At 55.6% G+C, this 18,197-nt stretch overlaps 9 protein-coding genes across 9 annotated transcripts; all 9 read left to right on the top strand.

Annotated features, from left to right (window-relative positions):
* Positions 1–333: 333 nt before the first annotated feature.
* DQ04_00971080 (p22 protein precursor) lies at positions 334–2,340 on the top strand (the record flags this gene model as incomplete). The annotated part of the gene is made up of 1 exon (XM_009309996.1): positions 334–2,340. One exon carries the CDS (start codon positions 334–336, stop codon positions 2,338–2,340), a length of 2,007 nt encoding a protein of 668 aa, XP_009308271.1.
* A 384-nt stretch (positions 2,341–2,724) lies between these two features.
* Positions 2,725–4,173, top strand: DQ04_00971070 (histone-binding protein RBBP7; the record flags this gene model as incomplete). Its single annotated transcript, XM_009309995.1, has 1 exon — positions 2,725–4,173. One exon carries the CDS (start codon positions 2,725–2,727, stop codon positions 4,171–4,173), a length of 1,449 nt encoding a protein of 482 aa, XP_009308270.1.
* A 358-nt stretch (positions 4,174–4,531) lies between these two features.
* On the top strand, positions 4,532–5,098 carry DQ04_00971060 (hypothetical protein; the record flags this gene model as incomplete). The annotated part of the gene is made up of 1 exon (XM_009309994.1): positions 4,532–5,098. One exon carries the CDS (start codon positions 4,532–4,534, stop codon positions 5,096–5,098), a length of 567 nt encoding a protein of 188 aa, XP_009308269.1.
* Positions 5,099–5,492: 394 nt separating this feature from the next.
* On the top strand, positions 5,493–6,053 carry DQ04_00971050 (putative p22 protein precursor; the record flags this gene model as incomplete). Its single annotated transcript, XM_009309993.1, has 1 exon — positions 5,493–6,053. The coding sequence occupies one exon, from the start codon at positions 5,493–5,495 to the stop codon at positions 6,051–6,053; it is 561 nt and encodes a 186-aa protein (XP_009308268.1).
* Positions 6,054–6,638: 585 nt separating this feature from the next.
* Positions 6,639–7,973, top strand: DQ04_00971040 (hypothetical protein; the record flags this gene model as incomplete). Its single annotated transcript, XM_009309992.1, has 1 exon — positions 6,639–7,973. One exon carries the CDS (start codon positions 6,639–6,641, stop codon positions 7,971–7,973), a length of 1,335 nt encoding a protein of 444 aa, XP_009308267.1.
* A 295-nt stretch (positions 7,974–8,268) lies between these two features.
* On the top strand, positions 8,269–9,453 carry DQ04_00971030 (hypothetical protein; the record flags this gene model as incomplete). Its single annotated transcript, XM_009309991.1, has 1 exon — positions 8,269–9,453. The coding sequence occupies one exon, from the start codon at positions 8,269–8,271 to the stop codon at positions 9,451–9,453; it is 1,185 nt and encodes a 394-aa protein (XP_009308266.1).
* Positions 9,454–9,711: 258 nt separating this feature from the next.
* On the top strand, positions 9,712–11,274 carry DQ04_00971020 (putative protein kinase; the record flags this gene model as incomplete). Its single annotated transcript, XM_009309990.1, has 1 exon — positions 9,712–11,274. One exon carries the CDS (start codon positions 9,712–9,714, stop codon positions 11,272–11,274), a length of 1,563 nt encoding a protein of 520 aa, XP_009308265.1.
* Positions 11,275–11,878: 604 nt separating this feature from the next.
* Positions 11,879–14,908, top strand: DQ04_00971010 (ubiquitin fusion degradation protein 2; the record flags this gene model as incomplete). The annotated part of the gene is made up of 1 exon (XM_009309989.1): positions 11,879–14,908. The coding sequence occupies one exon, from the start codon at positions 11,879–11,881 to the stop codon at positions 14,906–14,908; it is 3,030 nt and encodes a 1,009-aa protein (XP_009308264.1).
* A 755-nt stretch (positions 14,909–15,663) lies between these two features.
* On the top strand, positions 15,664–17,184 carry DQ04_00971000 (hypothetical protein; the record flags this gene model as incomplete). The annotated part of the gene is made up of 1 exon (XM_009309988.1): positions 15,664–17,184. One exon carries the CDS (start codon positions 15,664–15,666, stop codon positions 17,182–17,184), a length of 1,521 nt encoding a protein of 506 aa, XP_009308263.1.
* Between the last annotated feature and the right edge of the window lie 1,013 nt (positions 17,185–18,197).

The raw sequence follows: 18,197 nt of genomic DNA, 5'->3' as shown, positions 1-18,197 counted from the left end.
TCTTCCTTTTCTTCCCCCTTTTAGTGACAGGAAGGTGCAGACTGCTCTGTTGGAATTGCTGCTGCAAATTGGGATGCCGGTCCGTCCCTCTGTGGTGCGAGAGTGTGCATCTCTTCTCCCTACAACATTTTTTTTTTCCTTGGGCTCGTGGTTTTTGTCTTTTCTTTTCCTCTGGCGAGAGCACGTGTCCGCCGCGCGTGAGAACAGGCCGTATATATAAATAGAGAAAGAGAGGAATAGCGGGAGGTGGTTGAGAGAGGGAGAGAGAGAGAGAGAGTAGAGTAGAGCAGCACAAAGACTATCAGCAGCATCAGCAGCAGTAGGAGCGCCTCCATGGAGGAATTGCAGTGCAGCCTCCTTGGGTTCTCCTCCATATCCTTGTCCCTCACGACTGACAGTGGTCGCCGGGACGGCAGCAGTGGCGGGCAGCAGATATCCACCGTCCTCCAGCAGCTTCACCCGTCGGAGCGGGCGCTGATTGAGGATGCGCTGCCTCTTGGCTCGATGTGCCACAAGCTGCGTCGTGTGACGTCCGATATTTCTATAGGCCGTACGGAGGGAATGTACCTCGCTGCTATTGGCGCCGCTATCGCGGAAGTGCTGCGACGCTATGAAGAAGACGTAGAAAAGGCGGAAACACCGTCTGCTGTTGCCGAGCTTCGCCCTACGTACTTCACCGCATTTACACTTCTGACGAAGATGGTAGAACAGCAGAAGAACACAGACGTTGTCCTCGCCACTGTCCGCACATTTGTGTCGAACCGAGAGATTCCACAGGAGTTCCGCAGTTGCCTCGGCGAGGCAGTTTGGATGGGACTGCTCTACACGATCGGACACTACATCGCCCACGGTGTCGTGCTGCACGGCCGTAAGGACTTCTTCATCTCTGTGAAGTCCAAGGGAGGAAAAGAGGAACACACACTGCACAGCGACCTTCTGCCACACGGCATGTCGATGGACCTCGGTATGCTCATCCTCTCCGTTGGGAAAGAGCGTCGTGTACTGCTCAGCGATGCAGAAAGTCACGGCAGAGGGTACCTTGAGCAGCTCGCCATGGGCACACAGGACGAGGCAGCGAACGCAGTTTTCAGAGCCATCTACAACCCCTCGCTCTGTGCAGGTGGTGTGCTGGTCGTTGACGAATTGGAGACGCGTGTCGAGGCAGCTCGTGCACTGTGGTCCAAGGCGCTCTGGGCGAAGGTGGGCGAGCAGACTGCCCTACAGGAGAACCTTGTGGCGCTGCGCGCTATGTTCCTGTGCCACCGCGGTGATCTCTGGCACGCCTTCGTGGAGGCGGCGTTCCCGGGCCTCGTCGACAGCGCCGTGTCAAAGTCAACGATGACAGAGGCCGCCATTGGGCGTGTGGTGGCGGACGCATTTGTGTATGCGTTGGGCGCCTCAGGCTTGGGCGACACGCCCATCTACGAGCGCTTCACCGCCTTCGTCGTGCTGCCCTTCGAGATTGATGGTGGCAGTCTGCGCTCTGTTGAGGACACAGCGCGGACGATCCTCGGCTGCATGCGAGGGATAGTGCTGAACTACGTCCCGCCGCGCGGACTACACCTGGTAGTATCTGCCAAGGCGATGGAATACTACAAGAGGATCTTCTCCTTTCACATCGCGCGACGATTTTCGCTGCATGCGCTGCATACCGTGAGGCGGGTTTTTTCGGGGGCGTCAGTCACCAATAAGCATCCATCTTCAGAGCTTCGCCGCACCTTTGCTCTGATGCAGTTGCTGCTTTTTCTCCATACCACACTGGGATACCACCTACAGGTGGATGTGATTGTGTTACAAACTGCGGAGCTTGAGAAGTCGATGGAGAAGTGTAAGAGTGTGCAGGACGCCAAGAAGTGCCTTGACCGCTACGTCTGGCACGTCGCGGAGGGCTCATTCATCACGGAAGGCTCGGGTCCACTCCTATCGGCCTGCGAGGCTCTTTTTCAGTGCTCCTTTGCCCTCTACGTGCTGTGCACGCGCTATCGCCTGACGTCGTGGGCTGTGGATGGAGCGCACATACCTGTTGAGGTCGCCGCCGCACTGAAGGCGTTGGAGACACGCGTGCATCAAGATGTTGTAGCGGCCTTCACTGGCCACCTGTCAGGTTCCGCGACACGCGCCACTGAGCGTGCGCTGTGGGCGCGGCTTGACTTTAACCGATTTCTCTCCATGGGGCTGAATGAGAGGGCAGCGACGGAGTTCCCACAGCCTATGGCGACAAAGACGCGGTCAAGAGTAAATTCGGTAGTAGTGGTGCATGAGGCGGCGACTCTGTCTCGTCGGCGTTCCGACGTGCAGCCTCGCCCCGTCACAGCACTGCCGAGGTCTACTCACAAGTGAGAGGGAAGCTCTGTGTGTGAATTCTGTTGTAGGTGGGGCACGTGCACGCTGTGTCTTGCTTGCGCGGTGTCCTCTCTGGCGCATGTGTGCGTGTGCGTGTCTGTTGCGAGGAAGGAAAATACAATAAACGTTCAGGGTGACGGGAGAACACATTCTTCGCCTAATGGTCATGTTACTCTTCATTGCATCCCTTTTTTTTTTAAAAAACCCTCGTTTGCTGCAATATTTACCGTGAAAGTGAAGGAAAGGAAAGGGATGACAGACAGAATAGAATTGACATCTCCCTCTCGATCCTTTTCCTCACGTGGTGTGTCTCATGATGATGATGATGCTGCCCCTCCCCCATCCCCTCCAGATGGTGACGAACACGGGTTTGGAGAGCAGATGGCTGCATCGCCATTGCGCAGTCCACGAGAATGCGCTAGCCTCGGGACAGGTGCTGATGAGATGAATTTAGAAGCTGTGCAGAGCAATGACACACCAACAGCAGCAGCAGCACTGATGCTTCCCCCCTCGGGCGAGCTCATCCGAGCTGCGCGGCTGCAGAACGTCTGGGAGCAGCACCTGCGAAGTTTGTACGGCTACTGTGCTGTGCATGCGTTGGAGTGGCCAAGCCTCACGGTCGATTGGCTCCCCAATCGCCAGATTGAGTCTTCTGAAGTAGATTACACTCTGCAGTACATCGCAGTCGGTACGCAGGCAAGTGCTGAACACCAGAACTACGTACGCGTCATGGGGGTGACGGTGCCCGTTGAGATGGACGAGGAGCTGGTGTACCAGAATCTTGTGGGGTGTGAAACCGGTGATGTGGAGCCGAGGGTGGAAGATGTAAATGGGACGGATGCGGAGGTTGGCTCTCCTGGAGGATCCCGAAGCGTCTATGGACACTGCGCTGTGGGTCAAACGCTCCTCATGGAGGATCCAGTGCTGAAGATTCGCGCAATGCCTCAGATGTCGGATGTTATTGCTGTGAAGACGACGACAGGATTTGTTGGTGTATATAGCCTTGCCCTTCGACCAGTGGAGGTGGCGGACAACGCGGCTGAAGGACCAACACAACCTGACTTGTGTCTCCGCGGCCACAGGACAGGTGGGTTCGCGTTGAGCTGGAGCACCGTAAAGAAGGGCTTTATCGCTAGCGGTGCGGATGACGGTCACGTAAAATACTGGGATATTGGTCATCGACTGTCTGCCTCAAACACTGCAGGTAACTCGCGCGATAGACATGACGTGCAGCCGCTTGGCCAACTGGCGGCCCACGCGGAGGCAGTGACGGATGTGTGCTGGCATGGCTCGCAGGGGCATCTGCTGCTCACCGCTGGGATGGACGGTGCAATGCACCTGTGGGACACACGGGTGGGAGAGAGCGGCTGTTCGTGGCCCCGCGCCCATGAGGGTGGCATTACCGCCGCACAGCTGCACCCTGCCGCCACCTATCAGGTGGCCAGTGCGGGTGTAGACGGCGTGCTGTGCCTGTGGGATATTCGACGCCACCAGAAGGAGCCGCTTGCCACACTGAAGTTCCACGATGGCGGCATCGCGGGCATCCAGTGGGCCCCCTTCAGTGACACGGTGCTGACCACGTTTGGTGAGGATGGCCGCGTGGTCGTGTGGGATATGGCGAAACGCTTTCTCTCAGCGACACACAGCGACGCAAATCTGGCTCCACCGGAGGTGTCGTTCGTGCATATTGGGCACTTGGGGCGCGTCACGGATATGTCGTGGTGCACGGGACAGGGTGATGAGTGGCTGATGGCGTCAACAGACGTGATGAATGGACTGCACGTGTATCGCCCGCTGAAGAGTGTGGTTCTGGATTACATCCAACCGTGAATTATTTGAGCAAGTGAGTGAGTGAGTGAGTGAGTGAAGCATAGGTGATTATGTTTTGTGCAAGAAAACACAAAATATATATAAAAAAAGCAAAGCCAAAGGAGAAACCAAACGAAGCAAAAATCAAATTCAGGTTGCGCAACTGGATTGTATTCATGCAGTATTGATGCCAAACTATTCACGCCTTCTAATTTTTTCTCTCTTTCGCAAAGGTTTGGCTGAATGCCAGAGGGAGGGTGAGTAGGTGGTGCGCAGACACACGATTAAGGGAACGCAAAGGGGCAAAGTCACTTCCTTACACCACCTTATTCCTCCATAGCATACGCACGCATTGATAAGCGTGCATTTAGTTTCATACATGGAGCCGCCCGCGGGTATCTCTGAGCACACTGGCGAGGGGCAGCGAAACGTGCGTCAGCGGGTTCACACTCCCGCTCCTCCTGTGACCCATGAAGGTGAGCGGCAGCAGCAACGACCCTCGACGCCAGAATGGAGACGTGAGTTTGCGTCACCGAGATCCACTCCTCTGGAGAAGATCACAGCGAAGGGACATTTTTTCATTGTGACAGAGAAGAAAGTGGTGTGCGACATGAAGCAGGGAGTCCAGCCGTCGTTACTCGACGACGAGTCGCAACGTTGCTGGGAAGAGCACCGCGCCAGTGGCAGGATGCACCATGAACCTCCATGGCGCGTGTGCTCTCTGGCGGAGGACAACCGCGAGCACCCCTACTATATGCAGTGGCTGGACACCATGGAACTGCCCCCGTTGGAGGAGTTGCTCCGGAAGGAGAGCAGCAACGGTATTACCGCTGACAACAGCAGTCTTGGTGAAGAAAAGAAAGGTGCAATAGAAGCGGACAATGCAAGTGACGTGGTGCACCAACAACAACAACAGCAGCAGCAGCAGCAGCAGTCTGTTTCTTAGTCTGCGTGAGTCATATGTTACGTACGACGCGAGTACATTTAAATAACGAGGAGAAGGAAAGAAAGGATGGTGCAAAAAAGAAGGAATTTCTATGATATTAGGATGGGGTGCCAAACACACCAAAAAAAAAAAATGTTTTTTATTCTTTCACTACGCTCCTCTTGCTTTAGCACAATACAATTATTTCTGCTAACACAAACAGACACGCACTGACACGCAAAGACATACGAAGGCCAAGTCACTCAAAAGCCACACACCCATTAACAATATGCGACGCTCTTTGGTATCCGCCACCTTTTGTGTTGTCCCAAGGGCACCGCTCCTCTTCCGCTGTGCCCCGTGGACTCTGGCTGCGGCGACAGCAGGAGTGACGAGGACTCCGCTTCTTGCGTCAATGCAACGACGCTTCGCATCGCACACCGCCCTTGCCGAGGCGACGCGCCGTGAGATGGAGGAGGAGCAGCAGCGCCAGTCGAAACCGGCGATGCCGCAGGTGCCGACTGGCTGGGCGGTGGAGCGGAAGCCCGGCGAAACTGTGTTCACGATGCGCAAAACGTACGAGGGTGAAGAGATCCTCCTCCGGTACGGCGGCACGACAGTGGAGGATGAGGCGGTGGCGCACAACTTCACCGTGTTCGTGACGAACAAGAATAAGACTCTCGCGTTTGAGTTGAGCTACGAGGACGGGGAGCTGGTGCTCGACGGGATTGCATTCCACGACGACACGAAATTTGCGTTTGACGAGTCCGCGGAGGCGGAGGTGCGGCGTGAGAAGCTGTACGCCGGTCCGGATGTGAGCGAGCTGGAGGAGGGTCTCGTTGACGCCTTCATCAGCTACCTGGAGACGCGAGGCGTGGACGACAAGCTGGGCGAATTCGTGGATGCGTACAGCTTCTGGGCGGAGCAGGCGGACTACGAGGTGTGGCTCAGCGCCATCAATCGCTTTGTCTCGTGAGGCCCCGCCAGGATTCGCGGGGGTTCGCTTTTCACTATTCTTTAAAAAGGAAATGAGTGTGTGGGGGGTACATATTGTTACAAACCCGCACAGACCGATGGATGAGAAGAGAGAGAGAGAGAGGGAGAATGAGGAGGAGAACGAAGTGGTGGTGATAGTGGTGAAAGGGACGGTGAAGGCAAAGCAACACAGAGCTTCATGAGACTCAGAAGCAGGAAACAAAAAAAAGCAATCAAACAGGCAAACATGAACGGATAACATCACAGCGATTCGCTCTGGGGCGAATACTATTGACCGAGACGATCCGAACTGAAAGGAACAAGCCTCATTTAGCGTACATTTTGTGTCTGTGTGTAATTTGCGTTTGATATATAGGCCCTTACGCCGTTGGAATAAGGTGCATGCGAAATTTCTTTGTCGTTGTGACGTCATACTGTTCTATTTATTTTTGTTTATTTTCTTTTTTTTTTTTCGCTTCTTGCGTTTGCCCACTCTCCTGTGTCTCGCTCATGAGGCGCAACAGCAACCAGAAACAAACAGCGGGACTGATACGCTGAAGAAGACAAAAAAGAAAAAGAGCGGAGGATGTCTCTTCAGCTAGAGGACTACACTGGGGCGGTCCCGGTCGTCATCTCTCTTAGCGACACGGACTGTACTGTACAGGAGAAGCCATCCCCGCTGACGTATATGCTTCCACGAACCACTGTGCTCATGGCTGTACGGGCGGAGGTACAAACATTCTTCTCTGCCTTCACAGTAGCCAAGGCCGACGCGACACCGCTCGTCTGGCTGACGTGCAAGGGTGAGCCCGTACCGTGGCAGTACCCTGTAGGTGCCATCAAGGATAGCGTCAGCGCCGCGACAATTGCGGGCATGAACCAGATGTCCGCGAGATATATTCCTCCCACAGAAGATGCTCAACCGTCACCAGCCGATTTGTACCCCAGTGTGTTCGCCACACCACTGGAGTTGGAAGTGCGTATCACATGCGTGGCAGCCGACAAGCCGCCGACAGTGCCGTGCCCTGGGCAAGAAGATGCGCATCTCCGCCGTAGCGGAGAGCAGGCAATTTGGGACTACATGAAGCAAGTGCTGAAGGGAACCTTCTCTCTCATGTACGGTAGCATCAAGGCGCTTATGGACGCCCGCAGTGAAGTGATTAACGATATGTTGGCCTTCGCCACATGCACAACTATGGGAGATCCTTTTGTTCGGGCCTTTCGGGCCCACAGGGAGCGCGTCGCAGGGCTGCGGCGTATGGCGGGTGAACCCCAAAATGTTGCCATTATGATCAACGTGCCCTTTGGCAGGGGCCAACTCCAATTTATGCTATTCCGTGTTTCTACTACAGACTGGGCTCTTTGCAAGAACATTTCGCCCGCAGGTGAAGAAGGGAACGTTACAAGACATAACGAGGATAGCACCAGTGATGAGAAAAACAACAAAAACAACAGTACAGCTAGTTGTAGTGACGGCTGTGAAGGGCCACAGAGTGGAGATGCAAGACAAAAAAAACAACCCCTTGATATGCCGTTCGGGGAGGTGATGTGGCGGGCGCTTCTTGTTCCCTACCTCCAGTGGCACAAACATCAAGGGGACGATTCTGCCACTGCAACAAATGCTGCGCCTTTTTTCGACGCGCTGTCCCCCTTCTACGCTGGTCTAGATGATGCGCCATCTCTCAGTCACGCTTTGGCCTCAAGGGCGGAGATGCTCGTGGAGGATTTTATTGCGGCAGGCGATTCGACCGCTGAGAGGTCGATGATTCGTGTGGCTCTCCCCACACCACCGTCACTGGAGCGTCGCTTGTGCTTCATGGTGCAGGGACTCCAGCCGCCGCTGCAAACCCCGGTGGGCTACCTCCTAGACCGCTTTGCGTCGGCTGATATGCGGCTCTATGTTACTTTGGCGGCCGTATGATGGAGTGACGCATGGTTGCTGGTGTGTGTTTTGCTTGCTTGCGTTTGACGAGTTCGTCTGAGCAAAGTTCTGGTATGAGGGAGAGGAGAAGGGGGGTGTGAGGAGGAGGAGGAGGAGGAGGAGGAGGAACGGACAACGGCTTTTGCGAGTTTAAACGGCATCGAGCGAGTGCAAGTGTGAGAGAGGCGGGCCTCTGTATCGAATAATATTGCTTGTTTTTTGGTTCTTTATTTCTTTGTTTTTTTGGATGCGTGTGGCTCCCTTGAAGATAAGGGCGTGGGTGTGGAGGTGACCGATGAGCAGCACGAGTGGTGTGGCGAAGAGCGGCGCGTGCACGGGCGAGGGGCTTCTGCACGTGCTGCGCAATTCCACCAATCCATCGCAGGTGGATGCGGTGCTGCTGCAGCTGCTGCACAGTCTCAGCACCCCAACGGAATGCGTCGTCTGCCTGTCGCCGGCGAGCCTCTGCTGTTTGCTGCGTCTCCTCGTCGAGCGCACCGAAGATGCTTGGCTGGAGGTGCGGAAGAAGATCGCCTTTGTATTCAGCGACTTGGTGTCAAAGGGCCATGGCGACGTGCTGGCAGACGCGCTCCTCTACGGCACTTTACAAACCACTACGTGTGGCGAGGCGCATGTCAGTCTCATCGATTTTGGCGACGCATCCCCAGATGATGGCGCACCAACTGCCGTGCTAAGTGAAGCAAGGGAGCTCATCGGCAGACTGGCAAGCGCGCACGGCACAGTGGAGCGCTGTGTTCCTGCAGCCGACGTGTTCAGGACATTCACGCGTGTGCCTGCACTTTTGGAGATCATCATGCTGCCCACTCCACTGGAAAACAACGGGGCCAATAGCAAGGCACCCTTTCAGCAGCAGCAGCAGCAGCAGGAACAAGAAAGACCGAAACAGCATCATTTCCATGAATCATGCGTTGGGATTTTGTGCCGTAGCGTTGCGTCAGACACTACAGTTCTTTGCACAGAAACGTGGCGCTCGTTGACGACAACGCTCTATACAAATAAGGGTCTCTCCGCTTCGCTGCTGTTACATTTTTTTACTGAATTTGTGGTGATGTTAGTGGGCTGCCTCCAAGGGGCAAACTTCGTTGCGAAACTCCATGCCCTGGAGTTCTTGGCAGCTCTTCTTGAAGATTCTGCTTTTTTAAAGGCTCGTCGGAAGTTTGCTGAGTCGCCGGCGCTTCTTTGTGCCCTCATCCCCTTGACAAACAGCCCATCTGCGCATATCCGCTTTCTCACCTTCGACACACTTAAAGTGTTCATCGCGAAAGGGAACAAACCTGCACCTATTCGGTATATCCTTTACATCAACCGCGAGATGCTCGCTCGCTACGTAGAAGACTACTCCACGGGGGAACTGACAATTGACAAACGCCTTGAGATAGAGAAGCAGAAGCTGCTGCAAAGCCTCATCTCGCTGGAACCGCTGAGTCACGAAGAGGAGGTGTTTCTCAGTGTTGCGTGACGGCGCCAGCATTTGCAGCAACATGTTTGTCTTCAGTGGAGGATTCCTCATTGATGATGCGTAGTTATTGTGGCTATGCAGCGAGGAATGCCCTTCAGAATACCTGCCTTCCCATTAATTTTTTGGCTTTTGTTCTCCACCACTTTTCTCTCTCTCTCTCTCTATATATATATATATATATATCCTCTTTTCGTCTCGTTGCAACAGTTATAGCCTTCCGCAAAGACCGTACCGCTTCTGTCTGTGGGAGGCGGGATTATGTCAAACCGCGCGCCTGCGGCGTGCACGACGTTCGACGCACAACAGCTAGGCCTTGCAGACGCGCAACCGATCGGTTCTGGTGCTGTCTCGCACGTGGTGCGCAGCACGCTCAGCTTTCCGCACCGCACCCCTATAGCAGTGAAGATACTTTCCAAGGTGCAGCTGCTGCAGCAGAGCAAGGTGCAGTCGGCGATGAACGAGAAGCGGGTCCTTGTGGAGATGGGACCGCATCCCTTCATCGCCCGCCTGTATGGCACTAGTCAGTCGACTGATGAGCTGTACTTCGTCATGGAGTACCTTCCGCATGGGGACTTGCTAGAGCACATCCGCACGCGCGTCGCGCGTCGCACAGCTGTTGGTCTGACGGAAGAGGCCGCATTGACTACGAGCCTGCAGCGTGGAACTTCACACTCAAATATGTCAATCCCCTGCTTGGACTTCCATGACATTCAGCTTATCACGGCACAGATTCTCGTTGGACTCGCGCACGTCTTCGCCAAGGGCTTTGTGCTGCGCGACCTCAAGCCAGAGAATATCGCATTCGACAGTAAGTACCGTGTGTGTCTTCTCGATTTTGACACTGTGGACGTGGAAGGAATGACGCAGCTGCCGCATTCAAACAAAGGAGTTGCGCTGTGCAATGGATCCACAAGGGAAAAAATGGGCGAACCGAAGCGCCGCCTCACTGTCTCTTCCATACAATCGATGCGTAAAATGACAGCTCACTTCTGCGGTACGGCACAGTACGTATCACCTGAAATGATTGGGCAGTGCAAGTGGAGCTACAGCAGTGATCTCTGGGCTTTGGGGACAATAGTGTACGAGATGGTGTACGGCACGCACATGTTCCCAGGATGCAATACGTTTGCGGTGATGAAGCGTGTAGTAGCTGGCGTGCAGTGTGGAGAAGTCCCGTTCCCGCAAGTCGATCTTGGCCCGGAGACAGACGCGTTTGAGCGTGTCAAGGACTTCATCCTCAAGCTATGTTGCACAGACCCCACCCAGCGGCTGGGCGTGGACCCTGAGACAGGGCTGTTCGACGAAGAGGCGGTGCGACGGCACCCGTTATTTGGCGACTTCTCCTGGGAAGTCCTGGATGAGCACGTGAAGAGCTACCGGCCGCCTGTTGTGAACCCACCAGCGGCAGGAGCAACAACGGCGAAGAAAACGATAGAAACAGCAGCAACAGAACCGGTGGGATTAGCATGTGGGCCTGCCGCATTAGGCCCACTTCCACCGCAGGTGCTCGATGATGGCACCGCGTCATTAGAATCGCACTACCATACTCTCCCTGTGCATGATCCGGAGTACGCCAGGTACGTGTTTGCGGCGACCGCCGATGCTAACCCGTTTGAGCAGTGGGCGCGGGCGGCATCGGGTGACACGCGTGGCGACGGCGCGCAGGAGACGTCGTCCCATGAAGGGGGCTGCAAATGTGGTGCGTCTGAAAATTCTGATGATGCCCGGGTGGACGCCAACGACGAGGAATCGGATGTGATTGACGATGTCGGGGTGAGGTTTTTTGGCAACGTTCACCCGGACTTTGCGGACGTCGTATAATTGGAAGACTTTTCTGTGGTTCGGTTTTCGTTTTTTTTTTTTGTTTTTGTTTGCTGCCGTGTGGGGACTGCAGGTGCGGGTGGTGATGGTGCGCCATTTACTTTTTCTCTCTCCCGTGTGCCTCGGATGCCTCCTGAACGTGAATGACTCACTGCTCCGTGCGATGTACAGTTCAGGGTATATTCAAGCACTGTGCGCTTTTTCCGGTGGGTGCATGTTTGCCGCATTGCCTTTCATGCGCCTTTTATGTCGTGCTGCTTCTCCTGTGTGTCCCTCTCTTTAATGACTGTTGAATCTCTTCATTTTTTTTCTTCCCCCCCCCCTCCATTGTACTTTTCTGATTTTGACGCGAATGGGATGTGACGTGGAGTAACCACCCGAAGGAAGAGTAGATTGCGTATATACACACACACCCACCTACCCATCCACGCATATATACATATATACACATACACAGGTCAGCACAACGAGATAGAAAGAGAGGTGAGGGAGAGCAGCATCTTGTTGGTACGCGAATACTCCTTCACCGCGCACGCTCACAGTGGGAATTCATTCATCGACTGGCAGTGAGTATACTTCATTCCTTGTGGAAAGGGGGTAGGGGATGCTTGAAATCAACGGACTTGCGCAACTTCTCTCTCTCATCCGCGAGAATAATGTTCTCGTTGTCTGCTTCTACGCCGACTGGTGTGGGCCGTGCCAGATGGTGAAGCCACGGTATGCCGCGCTGAGCGAGAACTACACCGTCGTGACGTTCTGCAGGTGCAACATTGACCGCAACCGTGACTGTGCAGAGCGGTTCGGTGTGCAAAGTATCCCGACTTTTATGGTGTGGGCAGGTGGCGAGCTGCAGACGACCATCAATGGAGGCAAGTTGGAGGCACTGGAAAGGTTTATTGAGCGTACGATCGAGATGCACCATCCCTCAGCAGCAGCAGCAGCAGCAGGCAGCAGTGGCAATGCGGCCGCCGTGCACATTGCACTTGCACAGCAAATGGAGTCATTGACGCGGGCAGTTACCACCGCAAAATCTGGCGGAGTAACGACAGCAGAGATATCGGCTGCGTGCGAGGCCGTGTGTCAGACACTTGAGCAGGACTCCGAGTCCCGTCCGTTAGGCATTCTGTTGCTTCCATACTTTGCTTCTACTTACTTTAGCGCTTCGACAGTCGATGCACTGTTTGCGCACATCGCTGCGAGGCCGGAGCCGCGCTGCCACGATGTTGAGTACATCGTCAACACCCTACTGGGCCACCTCATTGAATACTTCCTCTCCACCACGCTGAGCAAGACAAAGGAGCTGGGCATGCTGCGGCAGGTGTTATACGCCCTTGTGTCTTGCAACTCCGTCCTCGGTCCTCTTGTTCGCTCACATTTCTTCTACAATGACTTGCTGGCCAACGGCCTGCAGCTGGAGTACGGCACTGTGCTGGGCGCTATGCTCGGTGTCTGCCCGTACAGCCGTGGATATCGCCCATTCCCACCGTACTCACGCACAGTGGAGTGGGAGCAGCTCATGATGATGTTCCCCAGAGACACTGATGACCACTTCAGGAAGATTTCAGAGCTACAGCTATGCATGGAGGCAACGTGTGCAGAAAACAAGCGCATTGTGCTTGCGCTGCTGCATGCCAAAATTTCCCGCGAGCCGACGCTGCGTTTTATTGGTGCGGCGCTTTGGCTCAACGCGAGCTATAGCAAGACCGTGCACCACCACCTGCCCCTTTCCTCACGCTACTTTATGGTTCAACTGAACGACGTGCTGGTGGAGGCGACGCTCCCTCTCTTTGGTAAAAGCTTCGACCCACGCGCGATACCCACATGCTACGTGCTGAGAGATACAGGTGATCACACGCTTGTGGACTTTGGCGATGACGTGGAGCGCATCACGCACTACGACGAAAGCCGCCCGCTGCCGCTGTTCCCCGCGATGCAGGAGCCGTTCAAGCCGTCGGTACATCTCTTCTTCCTCGCCGCCCGCTCCATGATGCTGAGCGCGACGGTGCTCATCGAGACGCACGAGCGTGACGAGCACGACGCAGCTCACCCGCGCGTGCCACCGGAGCAGCGCATGGCGTGCGTCGCGGAGAAGAGCCTTATTGAAGGGCTGCTTGGCGCCGAGAGCCTCGGTCGCAAGCGCGTGCAGGTGCTCAATGGCATTGCCGCGTGGCTCATCAGCGTCATGAACGCCGCGCCTGACGGCACACTTGCGAAGGAGCCGTCGGAGGAGTGGCAATACCTGCCGCAGCAGCTGGTGGACGTTGTGATTGGAGCTGTGCGGCTTGCACCGCTGAATTACTTTGACGTGGAGAATATCATTTCCCTCATGCTAGTGCTGATGGGCAACACAACGTACTTCCCCAAGCCACACACACACGCGCTCTTCCCCGCCTTTCTCGCCCGCCTGATGCAGGACGAGGAGACGAAGCGTGCCCTGACGTCACACCGGTGGTTCACGCAGCACATCGTCCGCAGCTGTGTCCTCTGCTACATTGCCGTGGAGAAGTCGACGTACGAGAAAGTGACGGTGCGTTACACCCTTTCCTTCTGCACGAAGTCTTTCCTCATGTTTGAGTCGCTATGCCAGCCGGTGCGGGAGGAGTTCGAGGTGGATGGCACCATTCTGGAGCGTTTCTCACACATGGTGACTGCCGATGTCAATGAGGCAGTCGATCAGCTCATCGAGACACTTATTCAGATGAACCGCCTCGTGAAGGAAGGCGCAGATCTTAGCGAGGGGGCCCGCGCACCACACAACAACAACAACAACGCCAACGTTGCTGGTGCTAGTGTCGCACCGGCGAGAGGTAACGCAAACAACAACAACAACACCAGGAACAATGATGAAAATGAAGAGGAAGAAGACGAGGATGATAGCAACGATGGTGGTGAACCGCCAATGACCTACCATCAGTTGGGTCTCGGGCTGCGGCAGCACATCCTCCTGTTCCAGGCAAGCGTGGACCTCTTCATTCAGCTTGCCGAGAGTTTCTCGAAAGGCGTGGCGCAGAACATGGTGGTGCAGCAGATTGCCCAGATGCTGGCACGCAGTCTCGTTAGCTTTGCCGGCGCGGAAAACAAGAACCTGAAGATCGAGCACCCCGAACGGTATAACTTCCGCGCACGCGAAATCCTCAGCCGCCTTGTCGAGTGCTTTGCCCGGTTCCAATGCTTTGAGAACTTCATGCGGGCGCTGTGCAACTGCGGCCTACCGCTGCATGACATCCTGCAGGCGATGCGCACCGTCGTGGACCGTGGGCTGGTGGGCGAGAACCTCATCTGGAAGCTCAATGACATCGCCCAGTCTCTCGAGGAAATGTCACAGAAGGTCCGCGACGACGAGGCGCTGTGGGACGAGGCGCCAGAGTTCGCACTCGACGCGCTGCTGTCGACGCCGCTGCTGCGCCCTGTGGCACTCCCCGCCGACGTGAAGGACCTCGACGACCTCGTGTACGTCAACCACGATACCATCCACCACGTGCTGCTCTCAGAGAGTAAGCACCCCTTCACGAAGGAGTACCTTGACGAGAAGATGGTGGAGGAGTTCAACGCACGCGCGGACGTGACGCAGGCGCGACAGAAGCTACAGGAGCGCATCGCCGCGTGGCTGAAGGATGCGAAGCAGAACCGTTAGGGCGGCGACATCCAATACAAAGGCAGTTTGGGCGTGTAGAGAAGATGCCCGCAGAAGTACTTGCCGGGCAGGGTAGTAAACGTGCACGAAGGCATACATACATACATATATATATATATATATATAACAAAAAAAACACAAAAAAAAACAAAAATGAAGGATGAATGATGTGAGCTTTTATTTTCCTTTGCCTTATTTGGTAGGGGCGGTGGGTGAGCGGGTGAAGGTGTTGCGCCTTCTACGCATGTGACTTTCTGTAGAAAGATGCCCACGGCAGAAAAGCGTTCCTTCAGACGCTGATTATTCTGTACACAACGAGGAGTAAGGGGAGAAGGGCGAAAAAGAGAAGAAAAGGAAAAAAAAAAGTCAAATGCGTAAACGTAGTTCACATGAAAGGAAAGTGACTTGCTGAAGTGTGTCACTTTTGCATCGTTTCCTGCCACCAACTGTTCAGTGAAGGGGAGCGAACATTTTTCCTATAGTGCTTCAAAGATGACAGTAAGCCACAATGCGATTGCATTCCTCCTGTGCGCATGCATCTCTCTCTCTCTGTCTCGTATACATATATATATATATATATGTGTGTGTGTCTGTGTGCTTGTCTCCGTCGTTATCCCCGTGTGGATGCTGCTATCGGGATTCCGTCTCCCCTCCTTGCCTCTTCCCCATTCTCTATGCTGGTCATTTTGCGGCACAGTCTCTAGTCCAGAGTAGCGCGCAGCAGCGGCAGCAACAGCAAAGAGGAGGAGTCTCTCATGCTGCGGCTGGACCGCTGCTGGCTGGGGCGGTGGGGGCCGCGCGACTTCCTGCGCGGGCGCACCAAACGTGGCGGCGCGATCCATACGCGACACACACACGGAAGCAGCGGTCGCTACAAGAGACTCTCGAGCCTCTTTGGCTTGCGTGATGGGCGCCGCCACGCCTGGAATCATTTGAAAGGCGGCCTCGGCATCAAACTCGGCGGCGGCCTCTTTGGTCTGCGCATTCCGCGCCAACACGTCCTCTCCACTCTGTCGCCGGATGACTACGATATTGCGCTTCATGGGCACCCGAACATCACGAACCCGTACCGGCAGCACATGGACGAGCATCCTGACTTGAAGGGCGTGATGCGCAATGCGTGCCTGAGCGTGCATCTGGTGGTGCTGATGCCGCGAGTGTCACGCACATCGGCACCATCATCATCATTATCATCATCGTCCGCAACAGCGGAAACGGCGACGACAAGGATGATGACGACGGCGACTCTTCCAGAATCGTGGGCAGAGCTGCTGCAGCATTTGGGTGACACAATAAGCAGAGAGTGCAATGCAATGGGAAACGGCAGCAGCATCATCACATACTGCTCTACAATATCGGCGTCTGTTACGTGCCATCAACCGGAGGGAGATGCGCTGCGCGTTGCTGCAGCTTCTCTCTATGAGGATCACTTGAGGGGCACGAAGCTTCGGCCTTCACCTGTAGCGGTGACACATCGGCGGCACGAACCAAAGCGTATACCACTCCTGGGTGCCGCACTCTCGGCACCTGCCACTCTACAAAAGAAGGCTAAAGCTGCAGTGACACTCTCGGAGTTAAATTTAATCGGCACGCAAAGTCAGACATCATGCATTCTTTCTCATGACAAGCATGCATTCACCATGGAAGGCGAGGCCAATGGGTTTGCAGCGCCTTCTGCTGCCACTAGTTCTGCTGCTCTGGCCCAGCGGGGTGTGCTGCAGCTGCTGCAGGACCTTCGCCGGTCGCACCCCAACGCCCTAGGCCTGTGCATGCGTCTAGGGGAGGTCATACCCACCAAAGGTGCGGCGCAAACGCGCGAGGAGCAGCAGACACCAGGAATGCCCGCACGAAAACTGCTACGCGAAGATATGGATCCAGATGAGGTGGGCATTTGGAAGCGGCCTGCTGCGACGGTGGATGCGCTCATGCGGTGGCACTACTTCAACTGGGATCCACGTGCGCATTGTGCTGACAGACTGCCGCACAACAGACGCTGGCAGCCGGTGCACATCTTTGTGGACGCCTCGAGAGTGCGGGGTGAAGTGAGTGGCAACCAAGGCCGTTCGGGGGCGACGCGGTCGTTGATGTCACCGCATTTTTCAGAGAAGTTGCTGGAGATGAACTTTGAGCGTGCCGATCACGATGGACTCGCTGAGATGTTGGCAGCGTTACGGGGGTGGTCGGTGGACTCCCAGTGGCTGGCGCTCGAGGACCGGCGGCGAGGGTTGGTGAGGTGCAATCTGGAGCGTGACGCGGAGGAAGAGCGGCAGCAGTAATACTGCAATATGCTGCATGAGCAGCCGCATTTGTGTTGAGGGCATCTCTGTCGTTGTGAGAGTAAAAGTGTGGACTCTTTACATTCTTGTTTCTAGTGCACTGTCCAAGTGATGGTATGTGCTGTAAGAAGTATGAGGACAATTGCATTGCAATGGTATGACATTCACTTGAATGTCGCTTCTTTCACTGTTGTTGAGATCTTTTCACACGGCAGAGGAACCGGAAGAGACGGAGGGTTGAGTAGGCTCTGAGGGAGAAATAGAGTGGCCAAGGTGACTGTGTGGCAGGCCGCTGCGCGACGAAGGACACAGAGAGAGAGAGAGAGAGAAAGCGTGGCTGCTGCAGCCTTAGGTATTGCATCAAATGCGCCGCATCACATCTGCCGGCACCCACGGTGTTGCTGCGGCGTTGTCTCGACTACCAATCATGCAGCAACACGGCCGGGCGCCGGTCGGCGCGCTTTGCGCAGCCGTGCGGTTCGCGAGCAGCTCAGGTGTGCCAGTGGTGAATCTCTACAAGCGCCTCGGTGTCGATGCGACGGCGACAGTGGAGGAGCTGAAGGCGGCGTACCGGCGCCGCGCGTTGGTGTGCCACCCCGATGTGGTGGACGACAACAGGCGGGCGTGGGCGGAAGTGGAGTTTCGCGCTGTCTCCGAGGCATACGACACGCTCGTTGACCCGAAGAAGCGCGCCGAGCACGACAAGGCACTCGGTCTCGAGCGCGTAGCCGCACAACAGCCGAAAGAGTCATCTGGAACAGCAACAGCGGCGGCGGCGACGACCGCAACATCGCGGAAGGGGAAGGCGACACCGCGCCGCCGAAAGCCGTTCGTGCGGGGGGATGCCGACCGCATGTTTCGTGAGGCGTTTCACGGCATGTCGCTCGACCAAGTCATCTTCCAGGAGCGACTGCGGCAGCGCCAGGCGCAGAGGGAGCAGCGTGACGGTGGTGCAGCAACGGCGGCCTCCCCTGCCGGCCACGAAGAGTCGCTGCGCCGCGTCGTGGCCGAGG

This window comes from Trypanosoma grayi, assembly GCF_000691245.1.
Source record: "Trypanosoma grayi strain ANR4 Tgr_97_V1, whole genome shotgun sequence".
Lineage (NCBI taxonomy): Eukaryota > Euglenozoa > Kinetoplastea > Trypanosomatida > Trypanosomatidae > Trypanosoma > Trypanosoma grayi.
This window is presented reverse-complemented; position numbering and strand designations above follow the sequence as displayed.